The sequence below is a fragment of the Chenopodium quinoa genome, unplaced genomic scaffold (genome assembly GCF_001683475.1).
Source record: "Chenopodium quinoa cultivar QQ74 unplaced genomic scaffold, ASM168347v1, whole genome shotgun sequence".
NCBI lineage: Eukaryota > Viridiplantae > Streptophyta > Magnoliopsida > Caryophyllales > Amaranthaceae > Chenopodium > Chenopodium quinoa.
The window spans coordinates 3,388,394-3,401,302 of NW_018742733.1; the positions used below are offsets into that span (position 1 = coordinate 3,388,394).

General features: G+C 32.8%; 2 protein-coding genes across 2 annotated transcripts; both read right to left on the bottom strand.

Annotated features, from left to right (window-relative positions):
* On the bottom strand, positions 1–8,264 carry LOC110723638 (condensin complex subunit 2-like). The gene is made up of 15 exons (XM_021902982.1): positions 8,254–8,264; positions 7,591–7,861; positions 7,376–7,489; positions 5,693–5,813; positions 5,250–5,326; positions 5,088–5,148; positions 4,790–4,987; positions 4,416–4,714; positions 4,114–4,258; positions 3,756–3,994; positions 3,428–3,458; positions 2,971–3,007; positions 2,796–2,835; positions 2,471–2,581; positions 1–1,218 (listed from the first exon to the last, which is right to left on the bottom strand). Exons 1-15 carry the CDS (start codon positions 8,262–8,264, stop codon positions 988–990), a joined length of 1,986 nt encoding a protein of 661 aa, XP_021758674.1. The 3' UTR covers positions 1–987.
* A 341-nt stretch (positions 8,265–8,605) lies between these two features.
* On the bottom strand, positions 8,606–11,036 carry LOC110723639 (acetylajmalan esterase-like). Its single transcript, XM_021902984.1, has 5 exons — positions 10,526–11,036; positions 9,780–9,992; positions 9,394–9,539; positions 9,000–9,273; positions 8,606–8,820 (listed from the first exon to the last, which is right to left on the bottom strand). The coding sequence occupies exons 1-5, from the start codon at positions 10,785–10,787 to the stop codon at positions 8,606–8,608; spliced, it is 1,110 nt and encodes a 369-aa protein (XP_021758676.1). The 5' UTR covers positions 10,788–11,036.
* Positions 11,037–12,909: the final 1,873 nt, after the last annotated feature.

Genomic DNA, 12,909 nt, shown 5'->3' on the forward strand with positions numbered 1-12,909 from the left:
GACCTAGTCTAATCCAGACCACCTGCTAACTGGGCTCACTGAGACCCATTATGATTTTACCCGGACATAATCTCGGATATAGCAGTCCACCTAGGTAATTTGTGGGTTGAACTTGACCCACCAGTTCAGCAGCTTTTGCAACTTTTTTTGAAAAACTACCAAGTACCAATCCTGAGTTTACAATGAATTATCCAAATAGTGAGCCAAATGCTGAGCATCTATTTCTTAGTTGAATGAGGTCCATCATCAACTGTTGCAATTTTAACTTCTAATCAACAAAACCCTTTGAATCCGACTATACAATATCATATTTGCCCAAAAAATTAACTAATACCACTGCTTTCTTGTTTATTTTCATATTAAACATTAAAAAACAATATCCCACTATCAGGAGACACGACGCTTTTACTTGGGGAGGACTAAGATTGACCAAAGAAATTCAGTAGGAGTTAAGGGAAGCACTTATATCATCACCACAGGTATTATACATATAGTCGAAAAAGACTGCATGAAAGCTCGTAAGAAAATACCTGAATTTTGTCAAGTGAATATTAAACAGCAAGGTGAGTAGTGACAAATGAAGCTGAACAAATGCATTCATGACCCACGGTGCCATCTGAACAAAGCACTGCCAGCAAAATCTGGAAAAAAAAAAAAAAAAAACTGCATTTTCCTCTTCTCTGAAAACAACTCCGGTCCTATGAAACTATGATAATGTCTGAGAAGTCAGTAAAAGGATGAACCATAGACATGAAAGGAACAAATATAGCCTGAAAACAGTTATACATTAATGTAGAGAAACGGTATCAGGATCTATACATGCATTTGCTAAATTGCATCAAAAGCAATCGTCAAGATGCAAGTGACACGTCAAATCTAATGGCCCTCTGTTAGCTGCTCTCCGATCTCTAAATGTTAAAGTTGATGAGACAATACAACTAAAATCAACCTTATGTACACACTTTGTGACTTATACAGACATTTTGACTAAGATGATGCTTGTATCACTTCACCTGTTTCATCACATGCAATGGGAAGATGTATACTGAGGTCATCCAAATTGGGGTTCCCTACAATAGTCAGTCCATGTTCATTTGCAAGATGCAAAAGGCAGATGAAACATAGATGAGGGGAAATATCATTGGTTGAAGCAGCTTTGCATTCATCAGGAAAAGCGGTTAATACATGTCTGAAAGATACAGCATCTCCACGCACCTCCTGCCAAAAAAAAAAAAAAAAAAAAAAAAAAAAAACATATTATCAAGATGCTGAAATGAAAGCAAAATCTACTGTTGCCGTGGCTGAAAAGATGATGCATGGCAACTACGGATAATAAAGGACTCAATGCATCTATAAATAAGTAATGCTTGAAATATCATTAAACTAGTACAGTATATTAAAATTCCATGTGATGATTTCCTAGGATAGATGAGAAATGGTGTCCAACAGATTATTAGGGGTAAATACAGTTAGTAGCGCATCTAAGCTCAATTTGAAGGAAGTCATGTGTGATTAATCCTATACAATCAGCCATAAATAGCAGCCATAGAACATATATAAAAAAACGTTCAAATCCATTGCAGCTTAAGAGTATGTGTTTAACTTCTCATCATTAAAATTGATGCTGCCATGGAATTATAATAACTTTTTTAAAAAAGGAAAAGCTGAACAAGCATAACACTAGCTAAATGAATCAGTTATTCAACAAACTGAAGCGACATTTTTCTTTAAAGGATTGGAAACTGCAACCACTACATTTGCAACAAATATGGTATCTTTACACTCAATCAAAATAAATTCAATTAGTGCATTAAATCCCCTATAATCTTGAAGAATGACGGAAACCAAACCAGGATGGCAGGACGGTTCAATTAAAATTCACATTTTCATTACAGTAAATCCAAGGGACATTTGCTGAACATAAACAACTAATACTTATTCTCATAAGCATGACATAAAGCATGTCAATCAGATGTCATCACGTATTTAAAGCATGACATTTTTACCATAACTAATAATCCAGTTTCATGTTTTATTGCGTTACACCATCTACTGGTTAATAGATGCTAAAAGCCAGCAAATACTGTTTGATTGACATTTACACTTTCACTAGAACGTAGAAACCATACATAATTTCAAGTTTATGAACATGGAATGAACTCCACAGGACATGCTTAAGCCAAAGTTGAAGTAAAAAGGAATGTCAAATGGAGTTAGTACTTGGACAATGCAAACTCTCCTACATTTTCGTTGTATTACCATGGAAAAAAATTCTCTATGACCCTATCACACAATATATTCTGTATCATTAAAAAGCCAAACAAAGATCTAAAACCCGCAAATCATATTCAGGGGTCATGGAGGAGAAAAATAAACATCATAAAGACCAAATTTACGCTGGATAAAAACAATCATGTCTCTAACATAGGGTACCAAACATCCAAGTAAATTCTCATAGATCAGTACTCACCACTTCAGGAGTCTGAATAGATTCTTGCACAAGGGTCCAAAGTGTCTCCTTCAGCAAATGCACATCAACTTGTTTTGAAGTTGTGTCATATTCGACTTCAATTTTATCAACCTAATTCATTACTCGTTAGGACAGCAAAAATTAGGAACTCCAAAAGATTCAACATCCCAAGCAGATACCAAGTCGTAATTTATATTAAACACTTAAAGATACAACTAACCAACAACTTTCAAGTTTCAAATACATTGCAATTGATCGCACCGAAAGGCATATATGCCTAACTGAGCTAAGGCAGCACAAAATGAAAAGAGAAGCACCATCGTACCTTGCGAGGTTCAGAAACAAAGGTGTCATCTTCTACATCTCTGTAATGAATGAAGGCATAAAAAAATCAAGCATAAAAAAATTATCAGTGCAAGGTCATCAAATCATAATGCTTTTCTAGGACTACAACCAAGTGTAATGAATGAAGGCAGCCCTCCAGATGGATTATTGATTACCTACAAGAGGAGGCGGCACTAGAATCATTAAGGTGAGCTGTAGTAAAGCACAGAGCAGCAGTCATCAGGGGGAAAAAGGACAAGAGATCACAATTGGACAGCAAGGAGTAGGATCCTTTTGGAAGCTTTTGGAATTGGTGGGTTATGTAAAAATAAAAAGGGCAAGGGTAGCAAGAATATGCAGCTTGTGTATTGTAGAGCGTGATAACCTAAAGTATACTGTTTGAGATTGGTGGCCTCAAGCCATTGTTGTAATAATTTCCATTTGTCAGCAACCTTTTTTATTCTCTAAAACATCTTTTTATAATTTTTGCTCAGCAAAGAGTTAACAATAGTAGTAGTTCGTTACACCAAGATCATTTGAGATTAGCCAATTGATAATATATGAACTTTCTCAACTCAGTCAAGCATCAAGCAGACAAATCAAATGGTAAGGTCTCTAGGAAAATTTTCATACCTGTAACCCTTCTTCTAATTTTCCCAAGGCACTGCAACAGATGGACAACAATGAGCTTTCCTTTGATAAAAAATGAGCTATTACACAATGCACTAAGATTTAAATTACCCACGCTTAAGGAAATGAATATGTTTTTTATGCATACAAGACGATGACTGAACTGGAGTCATTATTTAAATACTTTTTTTTCTTTCCAATTAAAATGATGCAAACTAAAACCTCGATTTCCATTACAAGTTCATTTTAAATATGGATTAATTAAAGATTAATATTTAGTTTCAGAAGAGGGGGGGGGGCAGGGTAGATACAGTGGCCTAACTTAAATTACCATGACATTAGGAAGAAGAAATAATTTCACGAGATCCTCCGGTTGATAATGGCAATCCTCTGGAAGTTTGTTTGAACAGGAAACTTTGTTACTTGGAAGAAGCAAAGACTTGGGATTTTTCACAGGAACACATAGATCAGGCACTTCCTCGTCCAAACTTCTAGTGAAGTCAATATCTGATTCCAATAAACTTTTGCGTTTTGGTCGCTTAGCAGCACTATTTGGCCGGCTGTCATGAACTGAAAAACTCTCTTACAAATTTTTTCAGAGATGAATGTTCAATTGTTTGTGAAAAAAAAAAAAAAACAAAACAAAACAAAATTGTCATCCAGCAGCCATATCAAAATTCAAATCTAACCATCAGGTTTTGAATATGTCCAGTGATCAGGTCCAGCCCATGCATTACGTGCTGATTTACATCTCAGTCCTTTGAAAAAAAGCCATGCAACATTCTCAATGTTGTCTTTTACAACAGGTTCATCAAGCACTAAATGCACTGGTTCCTAGGAATATAAAAAAGAACCAAACAAAATTAGTCTTATTCCATTTCAATGAATTAGCTATTGACAAACATGAGTTTGATTATTGAAGCATGATATATATGACACAGATACTTTAGAATGCAAATAAACGGTCTAAATTTAGAATGATAAATCATACTTCATTATAGTCTTCAGAAACATCTGTTTCATGATAGCGATTTGCAGACCATGTCCCAGAGTCATCACAAGAATCGCCATCGAACATAACCTCTATATCCTCAGTTGCATCACTGGTGCCAAAACATTCCTTTTCCACATTGAAATCAGCTTTATCTGAATCAATAACATTCCCATCGCCAATGGGCTCAGCGCCATCAAATGTCGTTAATGGCAAGTCAAGCTGCTTCATTAAAACTCCAAGGCTAGGAGATACATCTTGCTTCTGATGCAAGTTTGCCGCCATTAGCTCAATACAATCTGTGAAAGGAAGAAAATAATATAATAACCTGCTGGACATGTAAGAAGGAACTCCATCAAAGTTCTTAAACTGACCTTTAGCAAAAGAGACATCAACCAGATCAGTAGTACTATCATTTGTGGGTGATATGCACCTTGCTGGGAATTCTTGGGAATCGAACAGTACCCTGCACCCTCCATACACTCCAAGATTACATAGAAGGAGACCCTTTGCCCCACCTTCATCAAACTGTGCAGACGTCTGATAATACAGAGGATCCACTGCAAAAGAAACTGAGGGACCAGAGTAGCATAAATGCTCAAAGTTGGAAAGAGAGAGTACATGTATATAAGCGTGTATAGTAGTTAGAGAAAGAAATAAACCCCACATTACCATCAAGCTTCTTAGAATTCAAAGTTTCAAAGGATGATTCCACTGTTGACAAAGGTGAAACCTGTATGAATTCATAAATAAACATTTTATAAGAATATACCAGGAAATTATATCTGTAAGTTGAACCCATAATCATGGAGATATGAAAAAGGAGTGCACAACCTTTCTCTCAACTTCTTTTACAGGAGGCCTGCCTTCCTCTCTCTTTTTGCTGATTATATCTCCTCTAATTAGAGTTTCTGCCAACATATACAAAATCAGGAAGCTGACCGGAGAACATGTATTGCGCCTTCAGCTAGCATTATAGTTAAAACTTAACCAGTAGCATATAACTTCCCTTCAATTTGTCTACTCAGCATCTGGTAAAACTTTTTACCAATAGATCAGGCTTTTCTGGAAACTTTAAGTAGGTCATCACATATACTAATGAGGTTATTCACTTGTGCCTATTTAGATTTTAGAGTCTAACATGATGCATGCTAATATTTGCCAAAAATGCATATGGACTAGCTTGTACTATACTACTATATTGTAAGTGGACACATAATAGCATGGCTCCCACCATTCATATCAGTGTCACCCTTATTATTAAATAAATATCGAACCTTCCTCATCTTCTAGACCAGTTGATCTGCTTATACCATTCAGGACTCTATAAGCATCAGCATGCCATGCATCCACCCTCACAGCATAAATCTTCACCCCAGTTTCCAGAGTGCAACTTGCCTACAGTAATCAGAAGTTCAAACCTCAAAATACTACATCAAAGCCAAAGCAAAAAATACATACATAACTTTAAATTTCTATTTATCACCAAGATGAGAAGATCATGATATTACTATTTGATTGATAAATTCGATTACGTGTACAGGAATTGTATGTGTTAAAGAGGACATCACATGTCAATGACATGACACAACCTATGGAACATGTATCAACAGATTACTTCATCTATGGAAAGTCATCTCCATTCTTATATCACTAGTATCATATGAGGAAAAAAATTGAGGTATTTTCTTCCATAGAAAATCTACTTCTATGTGATTTGCTTGACTTGTTTCATTCCTTCTTTGCACTTGTACATGAGATTAGGATTTCTAAATTATATAATAATAAATTAAAAAAAAAAAAGTCTACTTATCACAGCATAAAATTAAACTATTAAAGTTTGTTTCAAGTAGTTGTTTTATAAGTATATAGCACCGTGATACTATGCTACCATGTACAGCTTTATATCTACTTGTTTACAAAACTTATGGGAAATCCTTACCTACCTTTACCACCTTTGACCCCTTCTCTTATATATTGACGCAAAATTAATTAATGACAAAAATATTCCAATGGAAATGATCATAAATCAGAAATGAAAGAGAGATGTGAAGAAAAGGAGATGAGGCAGGTAAGGTGGAGTGGAAAATGCAACATTCCTACCTTCATCTAAAGAAAATAACTCTCTCATAAGAAAAAAAAAAATATACAAAGGATAATAGTAAGATCAAAGTTTTGTGGAAACAAATTTTACCCTAACCAAACATATTCTAAATTATATCCATATCTATCACTATATCCCTTTAAAATGTTTCTTGTTATACTAACATATATGAGGTGGTTAGCCAATAGAAGTTTCGACATATCAAAAAAAAAAATTGTTCCATTTTGCTTTGAAAAATATAATATCCTATGACTTAAGAAAGATACTCATAATATTACCTCCGCTTCATATTATTTCCAATAAAAAGGTATTATTTGTGAGATATAAAATATTCTCTTATTGCAAATGATATGAAACGGAGGTAGTAACTTAGCCACATGTTGGCTCCTAAAAGTCTTCAACAAATAAACAAAGTATCTATTTATCTTAGGGATATACAAAACAATCCATTACGAGGTTGGAAATAAATGAATTATTATTAATTGAATACAAATAAAACAATGACCAAATTGCATCCACAATTTTAATTAATTAATGCAACGAGTAACAAAGGACAATAATATAAAAGTGATTCCATATACAAGTAGTTGATTCTAATCTTAATACAATTATTTATTGCTTATAAAATGCCTTAAAAACACAAATATAGTCGGGATTCGATACTATTATATCCGCAAGATAAAGAAACATTGCCATACATACACACAGAAAGTCATAAAATTACTAGTGCAACCCAAAATACATATACGAATGAACAGACCACGTAAAAAGCTGTGAAACTTTGTTTGATTTCTATACTTAAAATTTGTTATATTCGAGCAATTCAACAAAATATAGCAATAAATCAGCATTTTACCTTCTGAAAATTAGTTTCAGCGTTGTTGTTTTCTGATTCAGCTTCAAATCCTTCAATAATCTCACTCAGATGATCAATCAACTTCAGCTCCCACGTATTTTTCTGATTAATTTTCTGCATTTTCCAAAAATAAAAGAATTCAAAGAACTTTCACATAATCTAAACAAAAAATAATACAAAAACACTAAAATTAAAATGGAAAATTGACAGGAAACGTTTTCACTGGCAAGCTTAACGCAATTATGGAACAACTCCATAATTTGGCGGCGGTCAAGGCAAGAGTTAGAGAAGAGAGAATTTCGAGAAGGATGAACTTCGACGGGCTTCCGACGGAAGGCGGCGGCACGAGAGGCGCGTGCGGCGGCGCGTTCGCGTTGATCGTCGTTGCAGCCTAGGAAATACGGGCTTGTAGGAGCAGGCAGTGGTGATTTAAGGTTCGGATTCGAAATTGAATTGGGGGTTAGGGTTTCCGCCATTGTTATACACCTTCAGAGGAGAGAGAAAGAGGAGTGAGAGGAAGTGAAAATGGTGTGGATTTTGATGGGATGATCAAATGAACTCTGTAAATACGAAGTAGAATATAAAACGGTGTCGTATTCTGTGTTTTTGGCGGGAAAGAGAAACTTGTTACATACGGTTTTTAGGAAAACCAGAAACTATTTTTAAAAATTAAATAAAAAGACGTTACAAAGGTCAATATTCAACTTTCCACGTCCCAGTATAGTCAAATTAGTCAAACAGCTACTCCGGTATTCATAATTTTTTTTCACCCCCTTCTATTCAATAAGCAAAAATTAATGTGTAAATTAAGCGGGTGTACTGTATGTACACCTGAGTGTATATAATAAATTTTATTTTTATTGAATATTTTTATTTACATGATTTTCATTTGATTGTAGACGCGAGTGTATATTTAAATACATATTGATCTAACGTACAAATTAATTGAAAAATAGTTGCAGCTTATGTATTACCAATTGAATTTTTTTTTTTCCATTAGTAATTTTATGATTAGGGGATTTTGTTTATTAGAACAACAATTTAAGGGAAAAATTTAATAGTAAAATGTACTCTGAATTACTTTAAAATAAATAGGTCATGTAACAAGTTTACAAAGAAATACTTGAACAACTAAATACTTATATATGTTTATCAAAAGTAAATGTATTGACAATACATAATATAGTTACTGGATCAACTAAGTAGTAATTAATAGTCTAAACTTGATTATTAATTAGCGATGCCTTGAACAATTTGCTTGATTAGTCCCTTGGCCATGACTCTGTAGGCATGTTGAGTCATATGAACTCCATCCCAACTAATTAGCTTAGATGGATCTCGACATACTGGAACTCCGTTATTTCCACACATTCGAGTGATGTTAAAATTGTATTCATTGTCACCTATTCCACAACAAGTCTTTTGTACTTCGTCCTTCTCAAGCCCTGCATATCGATAATTATATGTATTAGTTTTGTTAAAGGACCAACTTAACCAAAAGCTTAAACTGATGGTTAAGACACAGGAATATGTTTTATACTCTATCAAGTTCTATTACTTTATTACTTCAAACAAAAGGCTAAACAATTAATTTCAAGATCAATAATATTAGATAATTACTAACCATTTGAAGTAGCATTTTGTAGGAGTCCCTTCAATGCGTTGAAATAATCAGCATACACAATTGCAACGTTCGGATGTTGTGTTTGAAGCTCCTTAATAGCTACTTTTAATCGATCGTTTTGAAACATTGCGAATCCATTCAAACCCTTTAAACAATGGAGATCATCGTACATATTTGAGTCATTCGTCTTGAAATTGCTTAGATAAATAGGCATGCATCCGATCGCAAAGTTACCGGGAACTACAACTTTGGTAGCACCCAAACCTATCACTTCCTGCAAATATAGTACGTTGTTACTTAATTAGTAATCGATAAATACAAAGTATATTATATAATGATTAATGAATAATTTAAAACTATAAATAATAGGTTAATTAGTAATTAAAATACCAACCTTCACGGCATTAGTAATGGCTTGAAGTACTTCATCCACCATTTGTTGCACTTCTTCCATTGTTTTACGTCCAAAAAATGTATAGTTAAAATCGTTGCCTCCGGTTTCAATGATAAACAATGCATTCGCGAGTTTGGCCTTACAATCTACATATATTTGAATAAAAAGAATTAGTTACTATTATCTTGATCGTCATTAATATCTTTAACTATTTAATACGGAGTAATAAAGACAATTTAAATTATACTCCGTATTAAAACACATCTAACAATATTTTAGATGGTTTAATTTATTTTCTATATTATTAGAACTATGTGGTATGTACAAATTTTATGTGTACACGTAGATATTTAATTAGGATGGGATTAGAAGTTTAATTTAATGACCTTTTGGATTAGGGCAAAGTGAATGAAGGTGAGACTTAAACCAGCCCATTTGAACGGATAATGAACTGTTGGTAACCGGCGATGTAATGTTTTTAGCAGCTAAGGTTGAAGTGTCAAGAGCCGTCGATCCCGCAACAGCAAAGTTCACACCATGAGCGAAGTTGCCATCTTTGTTAAGGTATGCATCAAGGAAGGGCAACTTAAAGTACCTTGCTGCAATTTACACAATAAAGAAAATTATTAGTGATACATTATTAATTAGTCGACTTACTGATTTATGTAACACATTTATAGATAATCAATATTCAATATGATCATATCAAAAAGCAATTTCAAAAGAGTACGGCTAAATATTACGAAGTAGTTCTTTTAGAGTTTTTTTTTTTAAAGTTAAAGAACTACTATCTTTGATCTTTAAAATTATATTGTTCTTCTATATTTATTTACTAATCGGTATTATTTATTTATTCAAAGATGTCATTGTTTAGTCTTTAACTCTTTATACATACTAGTGTCTTTTTGATAAATCTAAATCAACAATAATGTCTCCGTTTAGTCTTTATACATAGACCAATACTTTAATTTAATTTAAACAAACCTAGTTACTGTTAAAGATAGACTATACATGCACAAATCAAACCAAGTTATTTTGAATCAGAAAAAGTTTTTTTATTTTTAAAAAGACGGATATTAAACATTATACTACAAGGATAAAGATGATTAGTAAGAAATTAATTAATACGTACCAAAAAAATCGATCATGAGAAGACCATTGGAGCAACGGCCAGTAGGCTTATGGAAGAAAGTTTGTCCATAAGGTAGTCTTGCAAAGGGTGTATGTTCTCCGATGGGGGATTCACGTATCAAGTTACCGGTGTCCGATATCGAATCACCAAATTGATAGATCGCATCTACTTTCGGTATTTCTTGAGGCAGTGCATAGAGAGGGAGAGGAAAGGAAGAGCAAAGAGCGAGAACAACAAAGAACATTAGTTTCATGCTAGCCATAATTTTCTTGCTACTACGTATTTTTTCTTTTTTGGGTTGTGTTGTAATGAAATAAAGAGAAGAAAGTATGAATTTATAAGATTTAAGGGTAGAAAATAGATGTCCTAGTCGGTTTAGGTTTTACTAACTTGCAACCTAAGAAAAGTCGAAAAGCTATTGCTAGTATAGGATTAATGTTTCCTAAATTTGAGTATTGTACTAATTTTATAGATAATGTTTCCTAAATTTGCGTATTGTACTAATTTTATAGATTAGGATTATTTACTTATTTTCATAAAATATATCTTGAAATCTTGCAATAGATTTTCTATACGTTCAAATGTCTAATCATGTAGTGCTACCATATCTTAATATTAGGCCTAAATGCCAATTCTTAATACATACAAGGTATATCATTAATACAATTACGAAGTATATTTTATTAGATATGTATAATCCTTTTTTATGTAGGATATCATTAAGTTGTGTAAGAGCAATAAATATTATAAGAATAATCTCCACATATAAGAAACAACTAATTATTGGCTCGGGCGATGCCTTAGGTCATTATAAATTTGTATTTTTGATAAAAAAAATTAATTTAAAAGGTTAGTATTCAACAATCTTTATAAGTGAATACAAATAAAATACGGAGTAATAATTTATGTAAAAATTAAGGAGTATTTTGTATCTGGTATTGAATTCGTAGAAAATTAGTAGCATCCAAGGAATCAATGACCATTAGTATGTGATTAATATTTTAATGTACAATTATTTAGGAGTTACATTCTATGGGGAAATTAAGTACAACAATTATACATACAAAGAGTTTTAGGATAATAAATGATGACACATAAGGTGACACATATTGATTATGTGGCGCTAAGTCATATGGAAGGAATGGTGACAGATGGCAATAACATGTACCATTAAGTTTTAATAATATTATAGATTGCATACTTTGTGTAGTTTCTTTGCTAAGATTTATACCCAAATAGTTCAAAGAACACAAATAAAGTTGTTTAAAAAAACAAAGGTGATTTTCATTAAGGGCCTGTTCATATTTACTGAACCGAGCTGAACTGATTAGAGTTGAGCTGAACTGAACTGAGCTAAAATAAATATTTTATGAGAGAAGGAAATTAGGAGCTGAACTGAACTGAACTGAACTAATTGGAGCTGAACTAAACTGAAATTAAGTAAATATGAACAGACCCTAAGTTGGAGATTATAAAGAAACTACATAAAGTCGGATAGTCTTATACCCAAATAATTTAAAGAAGACAAATAAAATTAAGGTATTTAAATTAAAATATCACTTAACATTCTCTGATCCTTTCTTCAAAATTGCATGAAAAAAGGACACAAGATGAAAAAAAAAAACAGAGTAATACATACTTTTATGAATTACTCCCTCCGTTTTTAAATACTTGCTCCATTTCTCCATGCGCGGAATTTTAGGAGAAATTGGAGAAAATAATAAAATATGGAGGTAGTGGGGTAGTTGGGAAAATAAAAAATAGTAAAAAACAAAAGTAGTGGAAGAATAGGAGAAGAGAGAGTTTTATGTTGGGCACACTAGGTGTGAGTAACAAAAAGACTTGCGTGGACCTAGTCCACAATAATATTATTGTGGACCCGAGGTCTATACACACGCAACTGACATTATATTGAACATAGTGACCATTATTTTTAACATGGTAACCTTTATTAAAACTACTACAACGTTTAATAATATTGTGAACTTGAAATATGACGCTATTATCCTAATTTTAACATAGTGGCCTTTATTATTCATATTGATCAGTATATAAAATATTTCATTACAAAAATAACCACTTAGGCATATATATTACCAAAATGATTTTTATTTCAATATAGTGACCTTTTTTTTAATTATAGTGACCCTTTTTTTTATTAATAAAACAATCATACATTCATACTTTCTCTAATGTTAGTGGTCCACAATAAATTAGTGTGAACCAGGTTCATTTAAGAATTTGTAGAGAAATGAATTAAATATTGTAAAAGCTTTCCAAAAAAAAGAAATGGAGCAAGTATTTAAAAACGGCCAGAAAAGGAAAGTGGAGCAAGTATTTAAAAACGGAGGAAGTATTTAATACGTTTATGGTGTTGATAACGC

Excerpts from the sequence above, each read along its gene's own strand:
- LOC110723638 (XM_021902982.1), bottom strand. Across the intron at positions 3,995-4,113 it reads GACATATTCAAAACCTGATG|TTCATGACAGCCGGCCAAAT; the intron begins GTTAGATTTGAA and ends AGAGTTTTTCAG. Across the intron at positions 3,459-3,755 it reads TTCTTCTTCCTAATGTCATG|TGCCTTGGGAAAATTAGAAG; the intron begins GTAATTTAAGTT and ends CATCTGTTGCAG.
- LOC110723639 (XM_021902984.1), bottom strand. The coding sequence starts at position 10,787 with ATGGCTAGCATGAAACTAATGTTCTTTGTTGTTCTCGCTCTTTGCTCT. Across the intron at positions 9,540-9,779 it reads ACTTTGCCCTAATCCAAAAG|ATTGTAAGGCCAAACTCGCG; the intron begins GTCATTAAATTA and ends AAATATATGTAG. Across the intron at positions 8,821-8,999 it reads ACAAAATGCTACTTCAAATG|GGCTTGAGAAGGACGAAGTA; the intron begins GTTAGTAATTAT and ends ATCGATATGCAG.